At 37.9% G+C, this 13,232-nt stretch overlaps 1 protein-coding gene across 1 annotated transcript in view; it reads right to left on the bottom strand.

Annotated features, from left to right (window-relative positions):
- Positions 1–3,046: 3,046 nt before the first annotated feature.
- LOC125960460 (uncharacterized) overlaps positions 3,047–13,232 on the bottom strand; it is a 35,272-nt gene continuing 25,086 nt past the window's right edge. Inside the window, exon 4 of the mRNA XM_049694464.1 lies at positions 3,047–3,386. Coding sequence (XP_049550421.1) covers positions 3,249–3,386 — 138 coding nt within the window. The 3' untranslated portion in view covers positions 3,047–3,248. The remainder of the gene's footprint in view (positions 3,387–13,232) is intronic.

Genomic DNA, 13,232 nt, shown 5'->3' with positions numbered 1-13,232 from the left:
ACATGGCCATATATTTTCATTTTGAGAGGGTAAATACCTAAGAGAAGAATTGTTTGGGTTATGTGGTAAATTTATGTTTAACATTTTAAGAAACTACCAAAATATTTTCCAAAATGACTCTACCATTTTACATTCCTGCTAACAACATGTGAGGGTTCCAGTTTCTATACATCCTCACCAAGAACTGTTATTGTCTTTTTTTTATTAGAGTCATTTTTGTGGGTGTGAAGTGTCATCTCATTATAATTTTAATTTTCATTTTCCTAATAACTAATGATATTGAGCATATTTTCATGTACTTATTGGCCATTCATATATTCATTTTGCTGAAATGTCTATTGAAATCTTTCCCCATTATTTGTCTTATCATTGAGCTGTAAGAGCTCTTTATATATCATGGATACAAGTCCCTTATCAGATATATGATTTACAAATAGTTTCCAATGGATTGTCTTTTCACTTTCATATCATGTTTTCTGAAGGACAAGTTTTTAATTTTAATAAAGTCCAATTTATCAGTTTTTTCCTTCCATTGTTTGTGATTTTCATGTTCTTTCTAAGAAATCTTTGCCTAACCCAAGACCATGAAGATTTACTCCTATGTTTTCTGTTAGGATTTTCATAATTCTAGGTCTTACATTTATGTCTATGATCCATTTTGAGTTTATTTTTGTGTATGGTATGAGGCAAGGGTCTAAATTCATCATTTTGCATGTAGATATCTAATTATTCCAGCACTATTTGTTGAAAAACAATCTTCCCTTCCCTCACTGAACTGTCTTGGCACCTTTATTGAAAATCGACATAATAAATATGAGGGTTTATATCTGGACTCAAAAATATATCCATGACTTGTCAAATTCTAATGATAATTAGTACTTTACTTTTCTTGTGGTGCACTTTTATTCTACTTAACCTCTTCTATTGGTTTATATGCTAGTGTTATCATGTTTCAATTTCTATATATTTTGAACCCCCCCCCAAATCCTAGTATTATTATTTGATACAGTCCCTGTTTACTCAGATTTACCCATAGCTTTACCATTTTTGTGTTCTTCATTCCTTCTTGCATCTGGAAACTTCTACCTAGGACCATTCTCATTTTTTAACCTAGAGAACTCTCATTAGTATTTCCTTTAATACAAGTGTGCTGAAGATGGATTATCTTAGTTTTTATTTGTGTGAGACATTCCTGAGGAATATTTTCACTCGGTACAGAATTTTAGGTTAGTAGTTGTTTTCTTTCAAGCTCATTGAAAAGTGTGTTCCGTTATCTTCTGGCTTCCATTGTCTTTTAAAAAATATATTTTATTGGGACTTCCCTGGCAGTGCAGTGGTTAAGACTCCATGCTTCCACTGCAGGAGGCATGGGTTCAATTCCTGGTCAGGGAACTACAATCACACATGCCATACAGCACGGCCAAATATATATATATATATATATATATATATATATATATGATTATTACCTTTGGGATTTTTATTCTGAATATTCTCTTCCAGTTCTATCATCCAGATGAGTAATTACTTCTTAAACTTTGTCAAAAATTCTGTGAAATCAACATGTTGCAGTCTTAATTTTGTCCATAATGATTTATATTTCTAGAATTTTTTTCAAATTTGCAGTTGTTTAAGGATAGCCACAAATTCTTTGTTACACTTCCTATTGAGATATTAAGTCCAGCTCCTCTCTCTGAATCTGAGCTGACTTTAGTGATTTGCTTGGCTAATAGAATGCATTGGAAGTGATGTTCTGGGACTTCCAAGGTTAAATCATAAGAAGTTCTGCAACTTTGACCTGAAATGCTTGCTCTTGGGACACTTAGTACTCAAGATGCTCCCTTTGGGAGCCCAGCCATCATGTTAAACAAGCCATGTGGAGAATGTGTTGCCACTCGTCAGAAGTTCTAGCTGAGCTCCCAGCAGACAACAAGCATCAACTTGTCTGCTAATATCCATGCAAACAAGTTGTCTTGGATATTCAACCTGTTTAAATCGTCCAATAACTGTAGCCCCAGAATAGAATTCCTAAGTTTGCAGTTGGACACGGGAGCAGACTAGGATCAGCACTAGATTAGCCTCAGTGCTTCTCTTTCACTTTTCTTTTTCATGCCATCCTTCTCCCACATTTTTCTAATTAATTTTCAGAGTTTTCGAAACTCCATTTTTCTATTCCTTTTACTGCCACTCTTATACTTCTTTCTCTGGACATGAAAGTATCCATTTTAGACTATAAAGAGGTGATGGAAAATGGAGTTAAATAATACAATTGGAATTCAGGAGAGAAAACAATGTACATAAAATGTGCAGAATATTGAAAAGAATGGTTTTATTTTTTTAAGGCCAAATTTTACGAAGTTATTCTCTTAAGTTTAAAGATCAATGATTCAGAACTTGTACAAATTTTGGAAAACAATTAAACCAATTATACTGCCATAGTATGATGGAAATTACTTGCCTTACTAGACACAAATATACAGAAATCCTGGTGTTGGTGAGGAAAATTAATATCTTTTTTCGCCTAACATTATAATATTTGTTTTTCAGGGAAACATTATGTGACCCATCGCTTAAATAAAATAATAAATTAATGAGATTTTGTTTTAGGACAAGGTATAACTTTCAGTGGAAATGATTTGACACAGCACACAAATCTAAGTACTAAACAATCTGTGTTATAGGGACTTTAACATACTAATAATCTACAATGGAAGATTTTCTAGGGAACATTTAATTCAGGGAAAACTTTTTTAAACAATAAAAGGTATGGTGATAATAAGTACTACTTTATGTATTATGTATAACATTTTAAGTTTATTTTGTTTCCTTTGCTTAAGGGGTAGTAATTATATAATGTATTACTGAATGCTCACTAAATATTAATTGTGCCTAGGTTATTTTTAAGAAATTTTACTTTTTATTGATTAGGAAATATAAAATATTTTCTCCAAATTTTAGGCAGGTAAATTCTAAAACAATATGCCCTTTATTTATTTTCATATTACTACATATTAAGCCATCACTTCCCATATGCGGCTACTGCTACTGATAATATATATCCTATGTTGAATGCTTACAATGTGCCAAGAACTATTCTGAGCACTTGAAATGTATTTTCTAATTTAATCCTCCTAAGAATGGAAAGGGTAATGCCCATTTTACAGATGAAGAAACCAAGTCACTGAGAAGTTAAGTAATCTACATGTTTTATGGCTGTAATACTAGGTGACGCTTAAGTTTATGCAGAGTCAATCTAAATAACACATCTTGCTTAAATTATATAAATTACTTAAATTATATAAGTTATATAATTTTCTAATACCTTTTTTAAAAATGACTGTTAAGGACACTGCAATTAACTTCAGTAGAATGTCAGATGCTAATACCTAAAGGTTATGATAAAGTTAAAGGATAAAGATTAAATTGACCTGTGAAAACTTAAGCAATCAAAAAAATTCCAGCATAAATGAGAAAATACATCTTACTGGACTAGTCTTTTGAAACCCACATTTTCACCTCCATAGCAAATGTCAGGAATTCTAAGGTTGGACTTGAATGTTTTATGGCAGTATTAGGTGATGATCTCAGTATGAGCTTTTCCAACATTCTGCATTTTTCTTATACTGTCAAAATGTATGATAATTGGTCTTTAAAATCCTTGCTCAGAAAGATATCTGTATTTTTATAAAAGTTTTATGTTCTATAATAATAGTTTAGCCTGGAAAATGTCAAGATTCTTTTTAAATAGAACCTCTAACTCCTTTTTAAAAAATGTTCTTGCATACCTTCATTTAGTTCTCATCTGATAAATCTGAACATATAGCTTTAGATAATGTATGCCTTCACCATACCATTTGAAATTAAAGAATCAAATTGTAGAAACCCATATACATCAAATTATGAACTGCGTCTTTAAAATAACCTCTGAAAAAATATCTTTACTTGAATAAGCTAGAGAGATGATGATTCATGCCATAATTTTATCTCATGAAACTATAGCAAATCTCTTTTGGCTAACATCCCAGCCAAACTCTAAATGTGACTTAAATCTAGATGGAACATAGTTGTCAGATTCTGTACTCATTTTAAGTTTCTTAACTCTATACTCCAAAACTGTATTTGACCACCTGTAGCCACCAATTACAGAGAAGACTGAAAATAAAACCATGCTTTAGATTTTAAGCCCTAAGTATAGCTCTGGGAGGTGCAATAGTTACATTAAGCACTAAGTAATTTTTGCATTTTCATTCAGTTTTGTGTGTTTCTGTATCTAGCATAGAGGATTTTCTTAAATAATCATAATAGGAAAATGAAAAAAAGAGCTACAATTTGAGGATCTCTGCACCATGTACATTACATACGTTACTGCCAACGAGCATTACGATCCTGGAAGATAGGTGGTGCTCACAGGCAAAGGTGGTACTCGTTGCTCTAGTCTTTTGTCCTCTGACTCAGTCTATAAGGAGGAGTTTGGTTTGGCCTGGTTTGGTTTAAGGAACACTGCATTGGCCACATCCAGGGGCTCGGTGTATGGCCATTTATCAAATGCCGTACCAAGACTGGGATACCAATAAGAGCTAAGAATTAGTACTACACCTTTAAAATGGGACCAGCTCTTTCTCTTTTGATTTTATCCTCACAAGAGACCTACTACCTTGGAAATAAAATCGTCCCTTAAGAGTTGAAAAACACTTTATTCTGAATGTTGGCAGTAAGGAGTTAAAATATATGAAATGGCAACTTGTAGGGATGCAAGCCTCCTTAGTGCTAAAATGAACAGTTTTAGCTCATAGCTGAGACTCAATCTAAAAATTATAGAAATCACTTAGATTCACATATGGTGTCATTAATTACTCGAAGGAAAAACAATGAGATCTTTCTTTGCTAGATTTCTATCTATTAATTAAGTGGGCTAATAATCTGCATTCGTTTTGGGGAATAATAGCTCCAAGTTATTTCTAAAGGCAAGCGAAACACTTTCTCCTATGGATACCCAGCATTCAATTCATGTTATAAACAAAAGGATGGGAATTGAGAGAAGAAATCTTACTTTCAATCCATCCTCATTACAAGATGCTTACTTATAGATCATAATCCAAGATTGTAAACAAGCTTCAACTAAAAAGCCTACAAATAAACTCATTTTAGAAGATGGGAGGTCATAGGGGCTGATAAACCAGTTTACACTGTTCTAATGTAGCTCTCCTATCTCATGTTGCACGACGGATCAAAGTCTCTACAGACCATTAAGGAAAAACTAAAGCAAAAGTAGTCAGAGATTGAAACCAGATACAGAGAAGGGCACAAGCCGGTGCCCAATGAGATCTAGTGAAATAAAGCAAAAGCAGAATCAGTAACTGGCAAAGGACACAAACCAAGTTGCCCAAACGAAACAATAAAAACTAGTAGAGATAGAAAGAGCAGAGATCTAAAAGATAGTTAAGATTTAGATCTGCTTGGGCTAAAAGAATCAAATCAAAGAGAGCACACACACACAAAAATGTCTTTGTGGAATCCATCAAAGATGTGCTGTAGCAGCCTGAGCCAGAAAGCATGAGAATGAGTGTGAATCTCTCTCTGCTAATAAGACACAGCTCAAGGCACCTGACCCACCAGGATTAAATCAGAAGAGCCCTATCTGTATCATGTTACTAAGAGAAGGTATTGGCCCTTTTGCAAAGGTTCTGCCAATTGGCTCTTTCTAAATGTGGAAAAACACTTATCACCATTCTTGGGACCATTGGGGTTATTGGCTCTGACTTCAGATAAGTAGGATAAACAAACCTCAGCTCAAATGGAAGCTTCTTCTGTTGCATTCCTCCACACCAGGCTCTCACAGCTAATTCTGATTGAGAACTTCTAAAGGATTACCCATATCTATTTATTTGCTTTTCTCATGTGTCTGTATCTTCACATATACCTGGTTTAACGGACAGCTCTTAAGAGTGTTGTCATTTCAGGTATTTCCTAATGACTAAATATTTGCCCTATTTTGGCAGTGCTAATCAGCTCACCTGCAGATAGGGTTGTCCAGTGTATTTACTTTTTGCTTTTGTTTTGGGCAAGGGTCAAATAGCTTATGATGGGCCCCTTTTTAAAAGCATTAGTGATATATTTATTTAAATAATATTCTCACTTAAGTTATATGGGGACAGGCAGGATAAGGTATCAATCTGCCAATGGATAGGCTGATTTCACATGATCTCTCCACTAAAAATTATGAAATAGGAAATGGAAAACATTAAGATTTCTTTAGAATTCTCTTTTACGGTTATACACATTGCCCTACACCTACCATTCTATGCTTAAGATTGCTATGATAGAAAAGCAGGATGGTAGAAAATGACTGGGGGTAAAGTGCAAGAAAATGGAATGAATGAGAGAGCCACTTATAATTTGTTCAGATTTAAGTACTGGATTATCGATTTGCTAATAGGATGGTTCCCCCCCCATGGAAAATATATGCAAAGCTGACATATAATTTTTGGTTTTTTTAAATTGCTATATATTACTATACCTTACTTGTCTAAAAGACATTCAGCCAACAACCTCTCACCTCTGTATTATAACCAAGAAGCAGGAAGTAAGGGGGAAGGCTGTAATAAACCAAATGAGAAATTAAAAGTTTTGTCCTCTAGTGCTCACCCAGAAAACAACCCTTTGGATTTTCAGTCAGTCTCTGTTTTCCCTGCCTGTGGCAGCATAGAAGCAACAGATTAGAAAGGAAGACAAGGCAGGTAATAGAAAGCACAATGATAGCATAAGAAGTAGAATAATGAATATGAAGGAAGTGACAGCTGAATAATGAGGGAAGTGACAGGAAAAAATGCAAAAGCAGATTAAAGACCTTAAAAAATTTAGGCATCTGAGGGTATCTATTATATATACAAACAAATTACACATCTGAATAAGGGAATATCTTTTATATGATACTAAGGAGTTAGATAAGTAATTAGAAGTCATTAAAGACCTTTAAGTGTTAGAATAACACAGTCAGATTTAAATTTTAGTTTTAATCAAGCAGACAAGGAATATTTAGCAAGAACAATACTACCTGGGCTGGTACTAGGGCCACAGAGGTGAACAAGTTACACTCCCTGTTCTCGTGGTGTTTACAATGTGGAGAAGAAATTATAGAAGGAGTCAAAGGCACGAGACCAAGCAGAGGAATGGCTAAAATACAGAAGATGTTAAAGAGGTAAAAGCAACAAGACTTAGACGTGGATGTGGAAGGTGACAGGGTGCCAAGATTCTAAGATGAGTCCTGATTTCCAATGTGGGCAGCGGGGTAGATCATGATGACATTAAGCAGGATATGAGAAACAAGAGGAAAAATGTATTTTAGGGAAAGGATGAGTTCACGTTTGAGATGTTTACGGGACAGCCGGAAGTCAGAAATACTGTTGTGGAGTTCTAAAGAAAATTCTTGGCATTATCACTGATGGTTAATTTTATGTGTCAAACTGACTGAGCTAATGTCTGCTAGGATTACCGGTGAAACATTATTTCTGGGTGTGTCTGTGAACATGTTTCTGGAAGAGATGAGCATTTGAATCAGTAGACTGAGTAAAGTTCAGTGTGGGTAGGCATCATCCAGTCCATCAAGGGTCCAAATGGAACAAAAAGGCAGAGGGAGAGCAGATTCTCTCTCTCTTCTGGAGCTGGGATACCCACCTCCTCCTGCCCTCAGACATCAGAACTCCTGTTTCTGGGGCCTTTGGGCTCTGCCACTTGCACCAGGGGCCCCCAGGTTCTCAGGTCTTTGATCTCAGGCTGGGAGTTACAACATTGTCTCTCCTGGTTCTCAGACCTTTGGACTTTTAGTCTGAATTATACCATTGGCTTTCCTGGTTTACTAGCTTGCAGATGACACACTGTGGTGTATCTCAGCCTCTAGGATCACGTGAGCCAATTCCCATAATAAATCTCACATATACAGCTCCTACTGGTTCTGTTTCTCTGGAGAACCCTAACTAGTACACTCATGTATACATGATGAGGGAAGCTGGAGGTGAACATGAGAATACTGTATATAGAGTGAAAAGAAGATGAAGTCCAGGAACTTGAAACATCTATGTTTAAAATATGCATAGACGAGGACAAGTTAGGAAGGATATTGAGAAGGATTTTGTTCAAGGAATAGGAAGAGAATTAGGAGAGAATAGTGCTATGAAAACTAAGTAAAAGGTCAAGTAAGGTGAGTGTTGAGAAACGATTTTTGGATTTGACAACTAGGGCATCTTTAGTAAGCAGTGAAAGGGGGAACCAAAATCTAAAGGTTTGAAAAGTGAATGAAAATGGACAGAATGGGGAGAGCAATTGCAGACTTTCTCAAGAGGCTTGGCTATGAGGGTATGGCTGACAGTCTCTAAAATGGCCACCTGGTATCCATACCTTTGTGAAACCTCCTCCCCTTGAGTGTGAGCTGGACTTAGCAGCTTGTTTCTAGTGAATAGAATATAGCAAAAGTGATAGAATGTCACTTCCCAGATTGGGTTACAAAAAGACTAGATTCTGCCTTATTCACCCTTTCTTGTACACTCTGCTCATTCCAATGAAAACCATCTGCCATGCTGTGGGCTGTTCTGCAGAGAGGCCCACATGGCAAAGAACGCTGGAGGCTTCTAGCCAATACCCATTAAGGAAATGAGTCCCTTGGTCCAACAACCTGCAAGGAACTAAACCCTGTCATTACCAGATGAATGAACTTAGAAATGGATCCTCCTCTAGACAAGCTTTGAGATGACGGTCACCCCAGCAGATATCTTGATTACAGTCTTGTGGGAAACCCTGAGCCAGAGGACCTAGCTAAGCCATACCAGGGCTCTTGAGCCCCAGGAACAGTTATTTTTAAGTGCTAAGTATTAAGGCGATAGGTTAGACAGCAATGGATAACAAATACAGAAGATAAGGTGTGAGACAGTGATGCCCTAAGAAGAAAAGATTTTGGAAAGAGACTTTTTTTTTAAGATCAGAGAAATTCAAGCATTTTATATGCTGAAGAGCCAGTACAGAGAGTTTGAAATTAAATCAGGGAGGAAAGATAATTAATTGGTAGAGCAAAAGGAGATGAGAGGGTATCAAACAACAGCCTTGTTACTCCAAGTGTGGTCTGTGGACCAGCAATATCAGCATCGCCTGGAAGGTTGTCAGAACTGCACAATCTCTGGTCCCACTCCAGACCTGCTGAATCAGCATTTTAACAAGATCCTCTGATTATTCATGTGCACTGACCCAGAACACAAGTAAACAAAATAGACTGAGTCAGTAGGAAGGTAATCTCCACTTGACACTAGAGGGACTAGAGAAAGAGATGGAACTATAAATAAATTTGTAGATGAAGTTGAGAAAGTGAGAACTTGTTCACAAACATTGCTTCAGTATTTTCTATAAAATACAAATTCATTCAGAGCACAGAGCTTGAAATGAGTGGCAAAGAATTACAAAAACTACTAAAATGGATGGAAAAGGAAACTGGCCCAGAAAAATGTATAAGTATTTTGCAAAGAAGTACTAGGAGCTCAGCTGTGATGGGAGAGTAAGAATTTGCTGGGTGTGGGTTTAAATGGTTTCTGCAGTATTGCTCAGCAGCCTGTGCATAGCACCAGAAAAGGCAGATAGCAGAATCACTGCAAAGATGTGGTAGTAGATGGGAATTCCCTGGTGGTCCAGTGGTTAGGACTCTGAGCTTCCACTGCAGGGGGCATGGGGGTTCGATTCCTGGTTGGGGAACTAAGATCCCACATGTCGTGCAGTGTGGCCAAAAAAAAAAAAAAAAAGATGAGGTGGTAGAAATGGGATGGCAAATTGAAATAATGCACTAGAACATCTTGGCTGCAAAGGAAAAGAAGCTGAGCCCAAGCTGGGAAACACAAGATTTAATTGACTAGTGTCTAGAAGTGAATATGAAGAAACAATAAGAATACTGGGAAAATAGACAATTATATTTGGAAACCAAATTAAAAGAATACAAGATTTCAGAGGTGAAAAACTTGGACTGTGAAAATATTTCATCTTTCCCCTCCATTCTAAGTCCCTCTAAACAACAGAACAGATATAAAAATTGTAACCATATCATTTAACAAGCTCAACGTAGGTTATGATTGGTGAACTATGTTATCCCTTTAAAACTTATTAAGTGAGGGAAGTAGTTCTGTTGCCCCATTGAAATCTCCAGCAGGTCCCCAAGACTCTCTTGGTCTCTCTTTGGAAATAGACTCTTATGTTTACTTTAAGTCACCAAACACAGTCTGAATATGGAAATTAGTATGGTCAATTCTTTGCAGGAATAATAATTCTAAAACTGATTTGGAATGAAATCCTCTCTTCTCTTACAGTTAGGGCCAGCTTCAGGCAGGCCTCCTGACACGTGAAAGAGGAGATGTCATGACTTTCTTTTCCTTCTTTGTGTTTCCTCCCTCAGCGTGCTACTCATAACTTATGGTCCCTTGAGGGTTGGGCCACAAAGAGAGAGGAAAAGAAAGGGGACACAGAAAGTTCTCATTTGACAGATACTGTTATAAGTGACCTCCTTCTCTCTAGGTCTTGCAGGTGTTCAAAGTGGACTCTCTCATGGGTGTTCTGTAGGTCCTTTGCTGTGTTTATCCAATTGCATGTGCTGTGATGAATTCATTTCCCTCAGTGGGCCCTGCTACTTCTCCTCTAGAATCTCAGCCCACTCGCACAGACCCCCTCTTGAGAGGGTGTCTCTTTTCCTACGGCAGAAGCACTGGAACGCTTTTTTTAAAATATTTATTTATTTATTTTTGGCTGCATTGGGTCTTCGTTGCGGCATGTGGGCTTCACACTGTGGTGGCTTCTCTTGTTGCAGAGCATGGGCTCTAGGCGTGCGGGCTTCAGTAGTTGCGGCACGTGGGCCCAGTAGTTGTGGCTTGCGGGCTTAGTTGTCTTCCTGGACCAGGGATCATACCCATGTCCCCTGCACTGGCAGGTGGATTCTCAACCACTGTGCCACCAGGGAAGTCCCTGGAATGCTTTTAAAATGACCGTTGGCTGATATCCCTCCCAAGAGTTCTACACTTCATCCCTGATGGTTGTGCACTTTGGCTTGTGTCAGAAAGGAATGCAGTTACTTCTCAAAGCAGAAACATCTCTCTGTGGCTCTACCCTGACTCCCCAGCCCAATGGCAGATGCCAGACCAACGTGCTTCTCAAACTCCAGGGAACACATATCAAGCTCTCCAGTGGTCCCTTGAAGTCTACTCTGGCTAGGCTTGAGGGGATGAGGGAGTGGAGGGTTGTAGGACAGGAGTAGAATTAACATTATGGCAGTAGCTCTCCCCACAAAATCTCTCCACACATTTTCTCCCTCCTCTATTTTCTTAACCTGTTTATACCTTCATCGTGGGTCTGTTTTCTAACTGCTTTTCAATCTCCTGCTTTGAAAATCTTTATATGAGTCTATCACTTCACTTTGTGATCTGATTATCTACTGTCTTATGGTCTGGGTCAGAACTTCCAATTTCACAACCAGTCACACTATAAATAAATTCACGACAGTGTTGAAAGCAAGTAAAGATGCTCTTGGTGGGCCAAAAATTATGAAGCATCCCTCAAGGCAAAAAGTAGCTGGACTCAGTTTGAGGAAACAACCAAAGCCCAAAACAAAGAAAAAAGAGGACTGTTAAAAATATGGGAGTGGGACTTCCCTGGTGGTGCAGTGGTTAAGAATCCGCCTGGGGGCTTCCCTGGTGGTGCAGTGGTTGAGAGTCCGCCTACCGATGCAGGGGACACGGGTTCGTGCCCCCGGTCCGGGAAGATCCCACATGCCGCGGAGCGGCTGGGCCCGTGAGCCATGGCCACTGAGCCTGCGCGTCCAGAGCCTGTGCTCCACAACGGGAGAGGCCACAACAGTGAGAGGCCCGCGTACTGCAAAAAAAAAAAAAAAAAAAAATCCGCCTGCCATGCAGGGGACACGGGTTCGAGCCCTGGTCTGGGAAGATCCCACATGCCGCAGAGCAGCTAAGCCCGTGCACCACAACTACTGAGCCTGTGCTCTAGAGCCCATGAGCCACAACTACTGAGCCCACGTGCCACAACTACTGAAGCCCACGCAGCTAGAGCCCGTGCTCTGCAACAAGAGAAGCCACTCCAATGAGAAGCCCATGCACCACAGCGAAGAGTAGCCCCCACTCGCCGCAACTAGAGGAAGCCTGCATGCAGCAATGAAGACGCAACGCAGCCAAAAATAAAATTAATTAATTAACTTAAAAAAATATGGGAGAGGTTTTAGGGATGCTAAAGGTTCAGAAGGACTGTACAGGGGGAGCAAGAAAGAGCCCAATGAAACTGTCAGAAATACTGGTTGGAGTACAAGTAGCCAGAGAGCTTAGGTCCTCCCCCTTCTTGGTTTATGCCAAGCGGCAAATAGTGGAAACACACAGATCTCACATAGTCTAGCCATTCTACTCCTAGATATTTACCCAAGAGAACTGAAAACATATGTCTATACAAAGACCTGTACGTGAACATGCATAGCAACATTCCTGATAAAAGCCAAAAATTGGAAACAGTTCAAACATTCATCAACTCACTGATAAATGAATAAACAAAAAAATGGTATACCCGTACAAAGAATACTACTCAACAATAAACAGGAATTAGCAGCTGACACATGCAACAATGTGGATGAACCTCAAATTATTATGCTAAGTGAAAGAAGCCAGACACAAAGATTCCATATTGTATGATTGCAGTTACATGAAATTTCTAGAAAAGGCAAAACTATGGAGATAGAAAATCAATGTGTACCTGAAGCTGAGCGAGAGAGGGGATTGACTGCAAAAGGACATAATGACATTTCAGAGGATGATGAAAGAGTTCCAAAACTGAATTGTAGTGGTGGCTACACAATTGTATAAATTTGTAAAAAATTATTGAAAAATCATCCACTTACAATGGGTTTATTGTATGGCATATAAATTATATACCTCAATAAAACTGGAAAACAAAACCTTATTGGTTACTACCAAAATAGAAATAGAGTGTGTAACTCCTAAACAGTTAAAATAAAAATGAAATCAATAAAATCTGATTAACAGAAAGCAAAACAGGGATAAAATGAAACGAGAACATGTACATAATAAATATAATGGTAAAATTTCTCCAAACTTATAACTGTGAACATCAAAAATGGATTAATTTGCTAATTAAAAATGGACTACTCTTTTAAAAACTTAGGTATACATTAAAATTCTAAGAGTTATCTCTAT

The sequence above is a fragment of the Orcinus orca genome, chromosome 11 (genome assembly GCF_937001465.1).
Source record: "Orcinus orca chromosome 11, mOrcOrc1.1, whole genome shotgun sequence".
Taxonomy (NCBI): Eukaryota; Metazoa; Chordata; class Mammalia; order Artiodactyla; family Delphinidae; genus Orcinus; species Orcinus orca.
Note: the sequence above shows the minus strand (reverse complement) of the source record. Positions and strands in the feature narration are given on the sequence as shown.